General features: G+C 45.4%; 1 protein-coding gene and 1 long non-coding RNA gene across 3 annotated transcripts in view; one reads left to right on the top strand and one right to left on the bottom strand.

Moving 5' to 3' along the window:
• The window catches only part of NELFA (negative elongation factor complex member A), a 27,165-nt gene extending 12,984 nt beyond the window's left edge, over positions 1–14,181 (bottom strand). Inside the window, exons 1-4 of one of the 2 annotated variants that reach the window (XR_014564041.1) lie at positions 13,750–14,181; positions 6,999–7,170; positions 3,176–3,337; positions 2,388–2,477 (exon numbers count right to left, since the gene is read on the bottom strand). Coding sequence is in view for 1 of the 2 variants with exons in the window: in XM_083738413.1 (XP_083594539.1) it covers positions 2,388–2,477; positions 3,176–3,337; positions 6,999–7,170; positions 13,750–13,959 (634 nt within the window). In the remaining variant the exon portion in view is untranslated. The remainder of the gene's footprint in view (positions 1–2,387; positions 2,478–3,175; positions 3,338–6,998; positions 7,171–13,749) is intronic. The other variant, XM_083738413.1, reaches the window with a different exon arrangement.
• Positions 11,440–18,963, top strand: part of LOC310844447 — a 26,852-nt gene continuing 19,328 nt past the window's right edge. The window contains exon 1 of the long non-coding RNA XR_014564136.1: positions 11,440–11,497. This is a non-coding gene — a long non-coding RNA (uncharacterized lncRNA). The remainder of the gene's footprint in view (positions 11,498–18,963) is intronic.

Here is an 18,963-nt window from a genome sequence, read left to right as displayed (position 1 = left end):
CACCCTACAACCCCCTGAGGCAATACAACAATATATTCCAGCATGTGGATAGGCTACTTCGTTCAAAAAGGATGTGGCAGGATTCTCTGTAATGCAGCCTTCAGTACACCTGAACAGGACACCTATAAGCATCAACAGTGCCCAGAGATCAGGGTAGCTGGGCAAAGGTGAGCCAGGATGCTTGGAAGCAGATTACCTGTAGTTGTACAGTGGTACCTTGATTCTCAAACACCTTGGTTCTCAAACAGCTTGGAACCCAAACACTGCAAACCCGGAAGTAAGTGTTCCGGTGTGCAAACTTTTTTCGGAAGGCAAACTTGCTCCGATTTGAGTGCCACACTTTTGTTTGGAGTGTTACGTTGAGGTCTGTCTGTTTTTGCTATTTATTTTGTGTTTTTGTGGCTCTTTTTTGGTGTGTGACTGTGTGGAATCCAGTTCAGCTACTGGCTGATTGTGTGACAGCAGTACATTGTTTATTGTTTTCATTTTATGGACCAATGGTCTTGTTAGATAGGAAAATTCATGTGAAATTGCTGTTTTAGGGGTTGTTTTTAGAAGTCTGGAACGGATGAATCCATTTTGCATTACTTTCTATGGGAAAGCGCCCCTTGTTTTTGGAACGCTTTGGTTTTAGAACAGACTTCCGGAATGGATTCAGTTTGAGAACCAAGGTACATTGTAATGGCCATGCTTGCTCATTATTCTGTATACGTAAGAGTGAAATATGCTCATCAGTGAAGGGGGGGGGGTATGACTGTGCCCTAGATATTAAGGTCTCAGGAAGTTCAGTCCCCAGTATGGAGACAGGACAGTCAGTATTCAGACTGTTATTACTGAAATCACAACATGCAGCTGTGAGCAAAATCCCAGGCAACAAGAGATAGGCTGAGCGATCATGGCTGGCTTAATTAAGCAAGTGAAATGGTCCATAAAGGAAAGATGCCATTTCACCTCCACTGGAGTTGCTGGCTAATCTTGTCTATGGGGAAAAAATCTTCCCAGGTTGTAACACTGCAGCTTATGGCTGGAATTGTTCTTCTGTGAGAGAAGCAGCAGCAATGAAAAAATACATGCACTAAGTATGGGGAGAAAGGAATAAGCTACAGAGATACAGAGCACCTGTCTAGGTAAATACAGTTGATGCCTGGATTGCATGAAAAGATGTTGCCATGAAATATAGAACAGAAAAAATCAGAAAGAAAAGGTAACAGAAGGCAAGGAAATGTGAAAAGAGGAATTCATTTTCTGGGAATAACCAATTACACTTAATACTAATGCCAGAACCACAAAGGCACAAGTAGGATTCCTGAACATTAACTTGCATGAAAAGCTTTCAGCAAGCTACATTCCTCATCCTCCCCTCCCATCCTTTTAGACAACCCAATTTTTATTTTAAATCTACATTTAGGACAGCATTTAATTTGAGTAGCTGGACAGTTAATTGCTCTTACACCTTTGGAGATAAAAACTCTAAAAACTCCAACTGCATGTTTGCCTACAGTACCTTCTAGGAAACAGGATATGATTCTTGAGAAGAAGCATATGTGATTTATTTCAATATTCTGTGGAACACTTGTAGAACGCTAACGCAGAACTTGGTTTTCCAGTATTCCAAAACCTCGCATGGCTATTTATCTTTTAATAATATACCACTGAATGACAAAATGCTACTGAAAAACCCAACTTGGTGACACTATCAAAAACCTGAGGCAGCAACATTTTTCACAGGGGGCCAGAGAGAAATTTGTTCACCATTTTCAGCCTTACCTGCAAGACCTAGAAACAGTGCCTGTCAAATTACCCTTCTTGAAAAAGGTATCTCATACACCAAAAGCATCTCTTTGCTATCAGAATTCTTCTATGAATATTGAGGCACAAGGTCACTTGGTGCCACTAATATATGCAAACTTCTGGCTCATCTAAGACTTTATAGAACTTAATGCTCAATAATGATTTAACTCACATGTGGAGAATACTTTTTTTTTATCTATCTTTATTATTTTATAAGGGAATCTTTGAATGACTTAATACTTTATTATCCCTGTTCTGTATATTTGCACTTTTGTCCTTCTAGGCTGCAATGTTTTATGTTTTCACATTTTTTTATTCTTGATCTTCTTTCTTTTTGTTATCTTTGCACTTTTTAAAAACAAGTCAATAAAATATTTTAGAAGAACAAGAAATACCTAGCGTTGATTAAATAAAAATGTGGGATTTTCAATGTTCTAAGATAACACAAAGGTATTATTCAAGAAAGGGGGGGATGCGACTGCAAGATTAAATACTCATTCTATCTCTCTCTCTCTCTCTCTCTATATATGTCCTTCAAAATAGCTGTTTCATGCTTTGCATATATACGTGTCTCTAAGAGAAAATAAAAATCCTACTTGTTGTATCGATCTTTTTGACTAGTCCTCTTCCTTTGGCATGGAATGGCACTCCAGCTGTCTTCTTGAGCTGCTGTGCAGTTTCAGTAGCTACAAAAAATAATTCTAATTAATACTCCACCAGGAAAACATATCAAGTCATTCTTAAACATTCTTCATGGAACAATTAAAACCTGACCCTCTACGGAAAGAAATCATACGGCTCAACGATGCACAGATTGAATTTACATACAGAGCTTCCCCCTTTTTAGTGTTATACCTGGAACAGGAAGAACCCCTGGGTCCTAGGGCACCTGCACAATTTTCATTCTAAAATATGTTGCTATTAATCAATGCCACCAGTTCTCAACCCACCCATTCCAAAGGACCTTTTGTATTGCTCCTGCCCTTCCCCTTCACACACATGATATGATTCTTGCCCCTTTAAACAACTCTGCAGAACAAAGGGAAATTTTATGGTGTGCAGCCTGAAAATCAGAAGCGGAAGAAGAAAAACGTAAAGCTGTCAAAATTCGCTGTTCTACATTTATCTTTTTTAAAAAGAGAGAGATTGGGTAAGGGGAGAATGGTGGGGCTCCAACTGGTGTCACCCATATATTAAATATATTAAATAGAGCCCCATCCCACCAGTTGAAGATCAAAGTTCTAGACTACAAAGCATCAAGACTTCCTCCAAGGCTGGTTTCAGCATCTCAAATTCTACTGTGCATGTTGCATCTTTTTCAAATGCTGTACAATACTGAGGCTATTCCTCTGGTGTTTTTCTTAACAGGTGTCTTGATACTTACACTTCTGCAGCAGCTCTGCTCGGAGAGTAGCGCTTTTTGGTTTACGTTTCAGCTGGAAGTGCTTCACCGGAGGAGTAAGTGGTCCAGCCAATGTGGTCAAGGCGTTCTTATTTAAGTACTGGCACTCCAGCGGCAGCATAGCTGACGATTCACATTCACTCACTATGTAATCAAAACAAAAAACAAAAAAAATTCCTTCCAGTAGCACCTTAAAGACCAACTAAGTTAGTTCTTGGTATGAGCTTTCGTGTGCATGCACACTTCTTCAGATACACTGAAACAGAAGTTACCAGATCCTTCTATATAGTGAGAAGGTGGGGAGGGGTATTACTCAGAAGGGTGGTGGGAATGGGTGATTGGCAGATAGCTGTGATGAGCCTGTTGACTCTTAACGACTGCAGTAGGTCTTAAAGGAAAAAGCAAGGGGTGAGAAGGTGAAAAATGGCTTTGTCATGTATAATGAGATAAGAATCCAATGTCTTTGTTCAGACCAGGTCTCTCCATGGTTTTAATGGTTTCATGTAATGAGAAAACACATAGGAAATTAGTTCTTGTAACAACCAACATTAAGAAAAGCGTTCGTCCTCTGGGCAGACAACTACACCTTCCTCCAACTTGGAAGACCAAACGTTTTCTCAATTTCCTCAAGTTATCTTCATCTTGTCCAGCACGTTCCCCATGGGGAGCTCACTTGCACAGCTAATCCAGCAGGCTTGGACTACTGATGGCCCATGACTTCATCCCAGCTTTCTCCAGAGATCAGCTGAGTTCCCCACGTGTAATTCAGCTGTGCAGCTGAGCCGGCTTTGTCTCTACATGTCTTGCACCAGAGGTCACATATGGGGACAGAAGGGCATGGCTTGGGGAAAACGGCTTCCTGTGATACTTGCGCTGGGTGAACTTTGGACCAGAGGACAGAGGCTCCCTACCCTGATTTACACCATAGTCGTCAACCGTCCCTTATTTGGCGGAAAAGTCCCTTATCCCAGCACCGTGTCCTGCTGCTGTCCCTTATTGATGATGTCCCTTAAATTTCCCGGGTTTCAAAGGAAGCAGCTCCTCTCCCTGCCTCCCTGCCGGCCAAGGAGGAGGGAGGCTCCCACTGTGTTGCTTGGCTGCCCGGCCCGGCCCTCCTCTCACCAGCCTCGGCCCCTGGGAGCCCCTCCCCGCCGGGACTGGCGGGAGCCTCAGGCCCTTCCGCTGCCATCCTCCTCGCGGCCGCCAAATTGAGCATCTCTGCCTGGGGCCTCTGCCCATCGCCGCCACTCCCGCTGGGCCGTACTGTGGCTGTGCTGCCGAAGGACCCAGATGAGATGGGCAGCCTGGCGCGGCCTATGAATTGCTGAGGAGCCTTGAGAGGAGAGTAGGGGCAACCATAGAGAAAGCAGTTCAGAGAGAGGAGGAGGAGGCGCTGGCAGATGTTCCAAGGGCTAACCATAGAGGGGGAAAGCGGAGGAAGGACCGCAAGCGCTTCTCCCATAGATTTGTAGTGGTAGACTAGCATAGATGGTCTGATCTGCGGGTTTACTTCGGGCGCTATTTCCCCGCCCCCTTCCTCCCGCCCCACCTGATGGAACTGAGAGCTGCAGATGGAGCACGAGAGAAAAGATACAGAACTGCAACAGCATCTTCGTAGCTTGGACTTCGTTTTGCGTGAAAAGTGGTTGCTGCTTGTAGTTATTTAATTGCAGCGTTTCATCGGCTGGTGTCTTGAGCAGCAACCTCTGGAAACGAAGGGCTAAAAACCGGCGCTGCTCTCCCAAATTATCTGGTCCCTTTTAACTTCGTATTTCAGCTGGCTGACTAAAACCCCTTATTTTGGCTTCTGATCCCTTATTTTCAAATCTCTAAGTTGACAGCTATGATTTACACCCATCAATTCAAGCAACTTGTTGTGCAAAGAGATTTATATTTTGGAACAGCCCTCTCCCATTGTGTAAGCTGCAGGAGAGGCACATCAAGGAGTGAAACAGAAATGTGCTCCCCCCCTGCCGACAACGGGCTTCTCTCACCTGTGTTGTGGCAACGCCAACAAAGCACTAGCTTCCAGTGGGATCTCACTGAAATCTCGTGAGATTTCAGTGCTGCCGCCAACGCCCCTTTTCCACCGGCAGGCCCCTCACCTTGCCTCATAAGTGGGCCAGGTCTGATAAGCTGACCGGGTATGGGGTTTTAGCCTCCTTTTCAGTCTCAAGGAAAAGTGGCAAGAGCACAGGCTATACAGTGGTGCCCCGCAAGACGAATGCCTCGCAAGACGGAAAACCCGCTAGACGAAAGGGTTTTCCGTTTTGGAGGTGCTTCGCAAAACGAATTTCCTATGGGCTTGCTTCGTAAGACGAAAATGTCTTGCGAGTTCCTGCGGGGGGTTTTTCCTCCCCCCCTTTTTCCCAAGCCGCTAATCAGCTGATCCGCTAAGCCGCTTATCAGCTGATCCGCTAAGCTGCTTATCAGCTGATCCGCTAAGCCCGTTAAGCCGCTAATAGCGCTAATCCGCTAATGGGCTTGCTTCGCAAGACGAAAAAACCGCAAGACGAAGAGACTCGCGGAACGGATTCTTTTCGTCTTGCGAGGCACCACTGTATTAATAAATAATAATAATAATTTTTATTTATACCCCGCCCTCCCCAGCCAAGGCTGGGCTCAGGGCGGCTAACAAGCAATAATAAAAACAAGTTGAATGAATAAAACTTAAAAACAAGATTAAAATACAACATTAAAATATTAAAATGCAGCCTCATCACAGGAGGAGAAAGGAAAAAGAAAAAAGAAAAAAGGAAGAGGGGAAGGGAATCAAATTGGCTCCAAGCCAAAGGCCAGGGGGAACAACTCTGTCTTACAGGCCCTTCGGAAAGAAATCAGATCCTGCAGGGCCCTGGTCTCATGAGGCAGAGCGTTCCACCAGGCCGGAGCCAGTGTTGAAAAGGCCCTGGCTCTGGTTGAAGCTAATCTAACTTCCTTAGGGCCCGGGACCACCAGGGTGTTGCTATTTATGGACCTTGAGGCTCTCCGTGGGACATACTGGGAGAGGTACGTAGGAACGAGGGTCCTAGGCCGTGAAGGGCTTTAAAAGTCAAAACCAGCACCTTAAATCTGACCCTTAAATATTAGGACCATCTCACGTCCCTTGGGCTTTACCACCAAGTCGTCAGACGTATCCTGAGGCATAACTGAGCCAGCAGAACATGAGACCCTTAATCTCAGGGTTGTGGGTTCGAACCCCACGTTGGGTGAAATATTCCTGCATTGCGGGGGGTTGGACTAGATCAGGGGTCGGCAAGGTTTACCTCGCCTGGGCCAGTTCACTCCGGCGGAGATCCTTCTGTGGCCGGATTGCGCGTGCATGCGCATCCGCAATTTCCAATGTCTGCATCTGCGCAGATGCGATTTCCAGCACCACAGAAGAAAGTCCCCATGCCACACCGTGCCGGTTTAGCGCAGCACGCAGTGACTCACCAAGCAGGTGACTCAGTTCAGGGGCGGCTTGTGGGCCGGTTAAACAACCCCCGTGGGCTGCTTCTGGCCCATGGGCCTTAGGTTGCCTACTCCTGGACTAGATGATACTCATGGTCCCTTCCGACTCTACAATCATGCTCTGCCCCTTAGGTGGGTGACATTTTCTGTCAAATGCTCCCTTTGAACTCCCCTAGATTCCACCTCCAAAAATCTTTCCTCTGAGCCTCAGACCCAGAACACCTGGCAATTCTACTCCTACATCCTGAGAAACACAAGATTAATCTATTAATCTAAACACCGCCCAATCCACGTTTTACAAAGCAAGCACAATACAACGATTTCACAGGAAGTTACATGAAAGGAGACCTACCTTTTTCTCGCAGTTCTCCTAAAATATCCTGAACATTGGGATTCTGCTCTTCCAGATCAAGGTTCAGGGAACCTATATCGGGAAATGATTTCAAGATATCGGCCACCATTAAGACCCAGGGGTCCGGATCCAAGGTCGCAAGCTGGATGATTTCTGTCAGTGCATTTTTCATCTAACAAAATAGGAGAAGGCAAATCAAGAGTAGGATGTTCAAAGCATGTTAAGAGCTGCTTTCTCAAAATTTTGCTGAATAGACCAAACCTGCAGCTCACATTCGCTGGGGTAAAAGATGTAGAATAAGGAGTAGGGAATACAGAGGCAAATTTGCCCATCCCTACATCTGTCCACTGACCACTGAAGGAAAATGGGCAGCAGCACTTCTACAGCCCTCTCTCCAAGGTAGATGCCCTTCCTTACAGTGAGGCAATGTGAGCAAGGTTGCCCCCCAAATGTGCCAGTTTAAAGTTTAGTACGAGTAAACTGTGAAACTTTAAACGGTATTTGTCACCAATGGCAAAGGCGCAGGTCTCTTAGGTCAGGTAAAGGTACCCCTGCCCGTACGGGCCAGTCTTGACAGACTCTGGGGTTGTGCGCCCATCTCACTCAAGAGGCCAGGGGCCAGCGCTGTCCGGAGACACTTCCGGGTCACGTGGCCAGCGTGACATCGTTGCTCTGGCGAGCCAGAGCCGCACACGGAAACGCCATTTACCTTCCCGCTAGTAAGCGGTCCCTATTTATCTACTTGCACCCAGGGGTGCTTTCGAACTGCTAGGTTGGCAGGCGCTGGGACCGAGCAACGGGAGCGCACCCCGCCGCAGGGATTCGAACCGCCGATCTTTCGATCGGCAAGCCCTAGGCGCTGAGGCTTTTACCCGCTGAGGCTCTCAGGTCAACTCACCCACAATTTCTCTCCCTGTGAAGAAGGACCCTTCCTCACAAGTAAGCGTGTCTCAAAGGGTCTAGGAATGCCCACGCCGCTGCCCCAAATGCAGTGGCAAATTTTTTCTATAGCAGGTCTCAGAAGCAGGTGTGAGTGCACAGGGGGAGGTCTCAGATAGCAAAACGTTTTGAGCCAGTCCCAACCACACCCTGATATCACTTAAATAGCAATGAGGTCTTCTATTTTTTTCTGAACAACAGAGGTTGAATGATACTTTGTTGCACACTGAGGAATGATTTTCCTCTACTTAAACAGAATGCAAACCATTTTAACTAAACGTTACTCCAACACGGTCCATTTTATAAAATGGTCCATTATACAGTCCTACCTCGGGTTAAAGTAGCCTCAGGCTGACCGTTTTCAGGTTGTGTTCCGCGGCGACTCAGAAGTAACGGAACAGGTTACTTCCGGGTTCTGCCGCTCGCGCACGTGCAGACGCTCAAAATGACATCACGCGCATGCGCAGAAGCGGTGAATCGTGACACGCGCATGCGCAGACACGGGTTGCATTCTGCTCAGGATGCGAACGGGGGTCCAGAACGGATCCCGTTCGCATCCCGAGGTACCACTGTACAGTGATACCTAGGGTTAAGTACTTAATTCATTCCGGAGGTCCGTTCTTAACCTGAAACTGTTCTTAACCTGAAGCACCACTTTAACTAATAGGGCTCCCGCTGAAGCACGATTTCTGTTCTCGTCCTGAAGCAAAGTTCTTAACCCGAGGTACTATTTCTGGGTTAGCGGAGTCTGTAACCTGAAGCGTATGTAACCTGAGGTACCACTGTATAGGGTACTGCAATGACAGATATTTGAGAGACACATTTTTTTAAAAAAAGCTACAGATTTGCTTTTTAAAAATCAGAGCAGGAAGAATCACAATTATTACAACATAGCTCCAATTTAGAACAAAACCAAGCTTGATTAGAAAAAGGAAATATATGATAAAATCCTGTTAAGGAAAACAATTTAAAGCAATCATACAGTATAAGCTGAAAAATTGGGAGATGTGTTAATGAAAAGTTACATAAATATTCTTAAACTGTGGATAGTATTAACAAATGCATTTTTATCAAGTCCAAGGAGAGTCACATGGTTGTAGAGAAGATCTGTGATGTCATACTTAAGATTACTATATTCAGCTTTTAACACAAAGAGGTATGACCAGCATTGGAAAAGTTCAGAAGCTTTACACAAATGAAAAATAGACTTTGAAGCAAAATGGAGTGCTAAGGGAGTTAGGTGATCTATATATAATGAAAGCATTACAGAGAAGAAACATTTCTCCCTCTCTTCTGAGGATAGGGCAAGGAACAGTGTATAAATTAGATCAATATAAGGTGACTAGGGATACCTGTGAACCTTTCTTTGCAGATAGATGCCTGCTCATCTAACCTTAACAGACTATGCAGCAGGCAACCTGTTCCAGACTAAGGCACTGGATCTGATGATCCACTGGATTCCTACGCACACATTTTCTAAGAATGGGGAATCCTTAGGTTCAAGTTCCTGCTCAGAAAAGCTCAGTAGGTGGCAATACAGTTTCAGCTTGAGAGATTGTTTTGAGATTCAGCAATAAAAAATGTTGGGAATTAGAATTAGGACCTTTCTTGCATATTTTGGTATTACACATGTGGCATATGTTGGGAGCATTACTGGAGATGTCAAAGTGCTGGTGCCAAGTTGTCACATGTCAAGCTGTAGGACAGAGACCAGTTTTACTGAATCCAGAAAGTTCCTAAGTGAACTGAACTGAACTGAAATGAAATTTATTACGGTCCCAGACCAGATTCACATACTGTTTCCTATATGCATTTACTCCAGAGAGAGGCCCAATTGTTTCAGTGGTTCATGCACACGTATTTGAAAGTAAGTGTACATGAAACTGCAGCCTTAAAAGTGATGCTGCTTAGACAGAAATCTGCCTTTTTGCTTCTAAGACGTAAATGCAGTGCAAAAGAAATGCAACTGCAAAACCAAAAGTTTTGGATTCTGCTTCTAGATTGTGGAAAAGCTCTACAGTGGTACCTAAGGTTAAGTACTTAATTCGTTCCAGAGGTCCGTTCTTAACCTGAAACTGTTCTTAACCTGAAGCACCACTTTAGCTAAAGGGGCCTCCTGCTGCTGCTGCGCCGCCGGAGCCCAATTTCTGTTCTTATCCTGAAGCAAAGGTCTTAACCTGAAGCACTATTTCTGGGTTAGCAGAGTCTGTAACCTGAAGCGTATGTTACCCGAGGTACCACTGTATTTAGTTGCAAATCAGTATGCTTTCACTGCTCTAGCAACTATTTAGTACCATTTAGCATGCACCTGGAATCCATCTCTAGCTCACAAAAACTGGGATGCTCAAATCAGTTATTACGTCTACCAGTAACTGCAGTTGACTGAGACACATCACCACTAGTATTTACTTCCAGCTTTCCTCTGAATGGTTAGCTATCTATTTTCTGGACCTATCACTATATCTGATAGTTTGTTTTTCCCATGGAAACAATCACCAATGCCCTAACAGCACAAACGGTAATGCATGCCCATACTAGTAGAGCAATGTTTCAAAATGATCTTGCATAAACCTAAAAGTATAATACTATGTAGAGTTAGAATGCTGGAACCCACTGAAATAAACCATTAGGTTTGGAAGATCACATAATCCTGGGATGTGGCTCATAAGCCATTTGGAAATCACACCCTGTAGCACTAGACCTTACTTCCTAATTATGACCAGCAAATCAATACTAGCTAAAAATGGGAATTCCTCTCTAAAGCAGTCATAAAGACTTTAATAGATATTACACTCCCAAGCCAGTATTAAATAAATGTAATGCCAGAGCCCATGCCTATAAACAGTAGTAAGAGTTTTCTAGTGGGCCTTTGAAATTTTAAAGATGCCTGGGTTGCCATACATAAATTAGTCGTAACATTGCACTATGTGATTTATGTGCTTTTATTCTTTAGTTTCAATAAACCAAGGTTTCCTTTTCCAAAATTTGGTTTGTTGCACACACGCACACTTCAGAAAAGTGCCTACTGCTTTCAGCAAAAGGGTGTGCTCCTCTCTGGAAGGGAGATGTTTGGGGGGTTGAGTGAGCAACAGATGCTCATGAGATCAATTCAGACATTTGTACTGAGTCTTTCCCTGAAGCTGTATGAAAAGTACCGTATTTTTCGCTCTATAAGACGCACCAGACCATAAGATGCACTTAGTTTTTGGAAGAGAAAAACAAGATAAAAGATATTCTGAATCCTATAAGCCAGGACAGCAAGTGGGATCGCTGCGCAGTGATCCCGCTGGCTGTCCTGGCTTATGGGATAGCTGCGTGCAGCCTCTCCCAGCCAGGGAGGCTACACGGCTAAGCAAGAAGCCAGGACAGCAAGCGGGATCGCAGCCATTCCCGGGAGAGGCTGCGCACGGCTATGGCTCCCCCAAGAGCCGCACTCCCTTTAAAGAGCCGCACACATGCTCCAGGCGGCTCTTTAAAGGAAGTGCTGAGCAGAGCCTCCCGCCTGCATTCGCTCCATAAGACGCACACACATTTCCCCTTACTTTTTAGGAGGGGGGAAAGTGTGTCTTATAGAGCAAAAAATACGGTATACAAACGCCTTCCTGTGGTCTTAAGCAGAACAGCCCAAGTAAAGCACTAGCACTCAGCTCCACTGCATGCATAAATCAAGACTGGGATGAAGTTGGGAAGGGAATCTTGCTTCAAACTCTTGCAAGAGATGGGCTGGGCCAGACTGAATGTACATCGGTGATGTGATATGGCAGAAACAGGCAGTGATTTCTGTTGAATCACCTAGTGCCTACTGGCTACTAATATTTCCCTCCCCCCAAAGAATTAAGCACACCTCCGTCCGATTTCCCCTCCCCCAAAAGCACTTGTAAAAAATTCGGAAACAAGAGTGCATTCTCTCAGGGTATCGTCCAGAGGTTAACATTTTGCCTTATCCGATTAAAAGGTCACAACTTATGGAGCCTTGCTTTGGAAAAGGGGGTAAAAAAACCCAGCCAGGTGGACCTCAGGAATATTCTGAGTATGTGTGTGTTTGTGGATGTGTATAAATAAGAGATCGGTCAATGAGGAATTGCAGCCCACCCCTGTGAACAAGGAAAACCCATACTGCTGCAAAGGACCTCGGGAATAGTTTTGAGTATTTGTGTGTGTTTTTGTGTATGTGTATAAAAGATCACTCAGTGAGGAAGGGCAGCCCACCCCTTCAAAAGTGCACCTCAAGGTAAGCAAAGGACCTTGGGAAAAGTTTGAGTATTTGTGTGTTTGGGTGTCTATACAGTGGTACCTCGGGTTAAGTACTTAATTTGTTCCGGAGGTCCGTACTTAACCTGAAACTGTTCTTAACCTGAAGCACCGCTTTAGCTAATGGGGCCTCCTGCTGCTGCCGGAGCACAATTTCTGTTCTCATCCTGAAGCAAAGTTCTTAACCTGAAGCACTATTTCTGGGTTAGCGGAGTCTGTAACCTGAAGCGTATGTAACCTGAGGTATCACTGTGTGTGTGTGTGTGTGTGTAAATAAATAAAAGATCACTGAATTAGGAAGTGCAGCCCACCCCTTCGAAAGTGGACCTTAGGGTAAGCAAAAGACCTCGGGAAAAGTTTTGAGTATTTGTGTGTTTGGTTGTGTGTGTGTGTGTGTGTATGATATGTGTGTGTGTGTGTGTGTGTGTAAATAAATAAAAGATCACTGAATTAGGAAGTGCAGCCCACCCCTTCGAAAGTGCACCTTAGGGTAAGTAAAGGCCCTCGGGAAAAGTTTGAGAATTTTTGTGTTTGGGTGTCTATATATAAATATATATGTGTGTGTGTGTAAATAAATAAAAGATCACTGAGTTAGGAAGTGCAGCGCACCCCTTCGAAAGTGCACCTTAGGGTAAGCAAAAGACCTCGGGAAAAGTTTTGAGTATTTGTGTGTTTGGTTGTGTGTGTGTGTGTGTGTATGATATGTGTGTGTGTGTGTGTGTAAATAAATAAAAGATCACTGAATTAGGAAGTGCAGCCCACCCCTTCGAAAGTGCACCTTAGGGTAAGTAAAGGCCCTCGGGAAAAGTTTGAGAATTTTTGTGTTTGGGTGTCTATATATAAATATATATGTGTGTGTGTGTAAATAAATAAAAGATCACTGAGTTAGGAAGTGCAGCCCACCCATTCGAAAGTGCACCTTAGGCTTAGGGTATGCAAAGGACCTCGGGAAAAGTTTCGAGTATTTGTGTGTTTGGTTGTGTGTGTGTGTGTGTGTGTGTGTGTGTGTGTGTATATATATATATATATAGTGTGTGTGTGCGTAACTAAATAAAAGATCACTGAATTAGGAAGTGCAGCGCACCCCTTCGAAAGTGCACCTTAGGGTACGCAAAGGACCTCGGGAAAAGTCTCTCTGTGTGTGTAAATAGAAGATCACTCAATTAGGAAGTGCAGCCCCCCCCCCCCGGGTGAAGGAGGAAAGCCCACCTTGCAGGTCTGGCTGCAACGGACCTCAGGAATAGTTTCGAGCCCTTTCTTGGCGCGTAGATCTATATGTGTGTGTGTTGTCGTCTGCCTCGGCGGGAGACGATGCAGGAGTGTCCTCTTTTGCCTACGCGGCGATGGGATGTGCCTCCCCCCCCCCGAGCCCCCTGTGTCGTCCCCCCTGGGGCGGAGGAGGGGACCCCCCCTCTCCGATGGGCCTGGGGGGGGGACAGGAGGAAGCGGCGCCCACCCCGGGGGGCCCGAAGCGACGACTGGGGGGGGGGGTCCAGGCTTCCCTCATGGCTGTTTGGGGGAGTGGGCGGCCTCCTCAGGGGTCTCTCTCCCTTCGCCTCACCTCGTCCACCGCGCGGCGAGGCAGGTGCAGCATCCCCAGCAGCAGCTTGAGCTTGACGGGCGACGAGAGGCCGTGGAAGCAGAGGCGGATGTTGTCCACCACCGAGGCCGTCAGCAGCGAGGCGATGCTGGGCGGCGCCCACAGCTCGTCCGCCGAGCCCAGCTTGTTGTGCAGCCACAGGCCGGTGTCGCTCTCCCGCATCGACGCCATCTTGGAGCGGGGGGGGTGGGAGGGGAGACGAGGCTCTCGGCGGGCATTTTATGAAGACACCTAAAAAAAAAAAAAAATGGAGGGAGGGAAGGAAGGAAGGAGTACGGCCGCAAGGCCCCTCGGCCAGCTTTTCCCGCCTCTCTCTCCGTCCGTAACGCAAAATGGCGCCGCCCACGCGCCGGGGAGGAAAAGCTGACGAGGTGTTAAGAGCCGGGCGGCGCAAGGTCGCCGTGCAAAATGGCGGCGCCCGCGTCAGGGCGAGAAAGAGAGAGAGAGAGAGAGAGCTTCCTTCCGGGCAGCAAAATGGAGCTTTTTCCGTACGGGAAGATGGCGCCTCCCAGCCAGGATGGGCTTGTGCGGAAGTCGAAGAGCGGCTGTTTCTTTTTATATACTGTATATAATCACACACACACACATATTTATGATATGTAAAATGAAGCATGAAAATAGAAGAAAGGAAGTCATTGATATTTTAAGGATGTAAAAATGAGTACTTTAAATTGTAAAACAAATTTATAAAAATTATATATATATATGTATGTATGTATAATATGTTCTGTTTTACAATTTAAAGTACTCATTTTACATCCTTAAAATATCAATGACTTTCTTCTATTTCCATGGTTCATTTTACATATCATAAACCCCTGCATATTTTACAGAAACTATACCATTCAGGCATATTGCATCCATCAAAACGTATTTACACTTGCATTTATCTTAATGCTGCCTGTGTTTTCGGCTGTACCTAATTATTTCCCATATATTCAGTAAACCAGTCTTCTCTAAACATGTGTTCTTCTTGTTCTCTGAGTATATGTTAAGTTTGCGAGTTGTGCATCTTTTGTCAACTTAAGTTGCCATTCTTGTTTAGTTGGGACCTTGCTCATTCGCCCACGAGAACTTCATGGAGGAGAGGGCTAATTCTTTTTTAAAGCCATCCAAGTTGGTAGCCAGGTTGCAAAGTTCATGTCCTAAGAGGCCATGGCAAACTTGTTTTTAAAGCAGTATTAGTAAAAATAAAAAAGAAGTAAATTTATTTACTAAGCAGCAGTATTAATAAAATAATACAGAACGTAATTCATCCATAATATAAAATTTCATAATATAGAAAAGACTTTGCCAAGTTCCTGGGCATTAAAACACAGTTTCCCTTGTGCATCTCGGACAGCTCCGATTGTAATATTTTGCCCTTTTAAAATCCAGAGAGAGAAAGCAGAGACACACACCTACAAACTCAAATCCAGCTTGATTTGATATTAAACCTCTGAATCGCCACAAGAATTTACAGGGATTTTATATAACTCCTTTTTGTTCCTTCCCCCCCCCCCCCAGGCAGTTCACAGAGGGCTGCTCTGTGTGTTACAAAGCTATTAATGTCACTCAAAAGAAACTGAACCTTTTGTGCCAGGGAAATGCAAAAAACAACAACAATCTCTTGGGTCTCTATATAAGCAGCAGACTAACAGATAATGAGTTGTATCTTCCACCTGAGGTTGACCACAAATACAAAGTCTGTCTGTGTATGGGACCTTGTAGCAGCCATCTAAGCCTTCAGTGGGCGTCACTGGGAAACACAGTTTAATAAAGGCATTTCTTAAGGAAGCTGCTAAGTGTTTGGTCTGATAACTAGCTCTAAAATGCTCTGTTCTCAAAAGTGGATTCCAAGGGGAAAATTAGCATTTCTAATTAGTTGAGGTCCCCTCTGGATTCTATCTGCAGTAGCCAGTCTCTTGGTTGACACTTATTCAAGGTCAAAACACTTCTGGAAAGGTCAGTTCTGGAAAATAATAACAGTCTAAAACATATTGTCAAGTATGGGAAACAAGCAAGATTAACTGGAGCTTTTAATACAGGATGGCAAATATGACCTGTAGGCATTACTGAAATTTGGTGGAATGACTAATGACTGGAATGTAGGAATTGGGGGGTATAACCTGTTCAAAAGGAACAGACCAAACAGGAATTGGCAAGGAGGAGCATTATACATAAAAGATGTGTACACTTGTGAAGAAATCCATGACCTGGAGCATGGAATGACCTTAACAGACTGGAGAACTGGGCGCAAGCTAACAAAATGAATTTCAACAGGGACAAATGTAAGGTTTTGCACTTAGGCAGGAAGAACCAGATGCACAAATATAGGATGGGGGACACCTGGCTGTACTAGTTGTGCATGTGAAAAGGATCTAGGGGTCTTGGTGGACCACAAGCTTATTATGAGTCAACAGGGGGATGCAGCAAAAAAGGTGAATGCTGTTCTAGGTTGCATCAAGCATAGTGTCCAGATCAAGGAAAGTAATAGTACCACTCTATTCTGCCTTGGTCAGACCATATTGTGTCCAGATCTGGGTGCCACAATTTAGGAAGGATGTTGACAAGCTGGAAAATGTTCAGAGGAGGATGAGTAAGATGATCAAGGGTCTGGAAACCAAGCCTTCTAAGAGCAGTTGAGGGAGCTGGGTATGTTTATCCTGGAAAAGAGGAGACTGGCATAAATGCTTCTGGCCTACCTTATCTGGTTCTCCAATGCCTCAGTCAAATAACAGGTGATTAATGAATTTCACACACTACATATACCATTTACCTACCTCAAGAGAGCTTTCCACTCTCTAAGCTACTCTTGGGAGCCAGTGTGATGTAGTGGTTAAGAGCAGTGGATGCATAATCTGGGGAACCGGGTTCGAGTCTCCGCTCCTCCACATGCAGCTGCTGGGTGACCTTGGGCCAGTCACACTTCTTTGAAGTCTCTCAGCCTCACTCACCTCACAGAGTGTTTGTTGGGGGGGAGGAAGGGAAAGGAGAATGTTAGCTGCTTTGAGACTCCTTAAGGTAAAGGGTAAAGGGACCCCTGACCATTAGGTCCAGTTGTGGCCAACTCAGAGGTTGCGGCGCTCATCTCGCTTTATTGGCCAAGGGAGCCGGCGTACAGCTTCTGGGTCATGTGGCCAGCATGACTAAGCCGCTTCTGGCGAACCGGAGCAGCACACGGAAACACCGTTTACCTTCCTGCCGGAGCGGTACCTATTTATCTACTTGCACTTTGAGGTGCTTTCGAGCTGCTAGGTTGGCAGGAGCAGGGACCGAGCAACGGGAGCTCACCCCATCATGGGGATTCGAACCGCCAACCTTCTGATCAGCAACTCCTAGTCTCTGTGGTTTAACCCACAGTGCCACCGATTCCTTAGGGTAGTGATAAAGCGGGATATCAAATCCAAACTCCTCCTCCTCTTCTTCTTTTTCTTCTTCTTCATGTCCTGAGGGAACTCTACATTTGGAACAGTGTCACTTGTTTCTGCAACTGTACATTGCACCATGTGTGTACCCCCCCAACTTATATGTGACAGACTTGCATGTGACTGCACATACGCGCGGTGCTGGGAAATAAATAAAAAATTCAATTCAAACCTGGAAATGGCAGGAGAGAACTGAAAAGTCCTCGTAGCTCACGAGGAGACCCTCCCCAAAACCCAAGGAGGACGTCAGTGAGGGCAGAGGAAGTCCCAAAGATACTGGAGGAGGCCTGGGGCTTTGTTTAGGCTGCTCCGCCTCCCTGCCTAGCTGCTAATGTGCAGGGTAGCAGCTGGTCCCAGAGCTTCAATTCTAGTTGTGGATATTTTTGGATACGGCATTTTTTGCCTGGATTGGAGAGAAAATGAGAGAGAGGGTGTTTTGAGGGTGCTCCCTATTTACGTGATTTTCACTTAATGCTCACGTAAGTGGGGGAAAGACTGTACTGTAACCTGCTTTGATTCATTATAGTAAAAGGCAAGTAAATAAAATAAAGCTTTTTTTAAAAAAAAATATCCACCACACAGACAATTTGATCCATTATTTGACCGGCGCTGTGGGTTAAACCACAGAGCCGAGGACTTGCCGATCAGAAGGTCGGCGGTTCGAATCCCTGCGACGGGGTGAGCTCCCGTTGCTCGGTCCCTGCTCCTGCCAACCTAGCAGTTTGAAAGCACGTCAAAGTGCAAGTAGATAAATAGGTACCACTCCGGCGGGAAGGTAAACGGCGTTTTCGTGTGCTGCTCTGGTTCGCCAGAAGCGGCTTAGTCATGCTGGCCACATGACCCGGAAGCTGTACGTCAGCTCCCTCGGCCAATAAAGCGAGATGAGCACCGCAACTCCAGAATCGGTCACGACTGGACCTAATGGTCAGGGGTCCCTTTCAGTGGCGTAGCGTGGGGGCTGCAGGGGGGGCCGGCCGCACCGGGCGCAACATCTGGGGGTTAGGGTTAGGGGGTGCAAATCCATGGGTTAGGGGGCGTAAAGCCACGGGTTAGGGGGTGCAAATTACTTGCCTTGCCCCGGGTGCTGACAACCCACGCTACGCCACTGGTCCCTTTACCTTTATCTTTCTTAGCATAAAACTTTCTACCCTTGTAACTCCCCCTGTTTTCTTAAATCTGAGTTCCCAAAAATAGGGGACGTCTTATACATGGGTGCGTCTTATAGATGGAAAAATACAGTATATTTCTTACTCTGTACATGTATGGGAAGCAACATATACGCTTTGGGGCCCTGATCAGATGGCCAATGTGGAGACTCCATGAAATCCAGGGTTCTCTTACAATTTGTAATGCTTTTTTTTTTTTTTTTTTTACAATTGCTGACTCTTTCATCCATCACATCCAGAGGTTGGGGGTGTAATTGTGTATAAAAAAAGCATTCTGAATATTGGATTTGATTGGTTAAGAGACTGGTGGCAAGAAAAGATAGCTAAACTGAATTTATTCTTCCATTCCTGTTGTGATTCATTACCTCTTGGACACTCCATCTCAAAAGCAGCAAACTTAGGGATAAAATCCTTCCCCCTATTTTCTCTCCCATCCTTGGGTGGGGGTGAGGAGGTTCAGCATCTCGTCTGGTAAAGAGTTCTGGAGAACTTGAAAAAACAAATGTTCATGATTCTGCCATATTTTAGAGAGTCCTGGTAGAGATATTACAGTACTGTGGCTTTGGGATTAAAACGAAGGCAAGTCTTTTTCACTGGGGTGT

Source organism: Podarcis gaigeae, assembly GCF_964106915.1.
Source record: "Podarcis gaigeae genome assembly, chromosome: 5".
Taxonomy (NCBI): domain Eukaryota; kingdom Metazoa; phylum Chordata; class Lepidosauria; order Squamata; family Lacertidae; genus Podarcis; species Podarcis gaigeae.
Note: the sequence above shows the minus strand (reverse complement) of the source record. Positions and strands in the feature narration are given on the sequence as shown.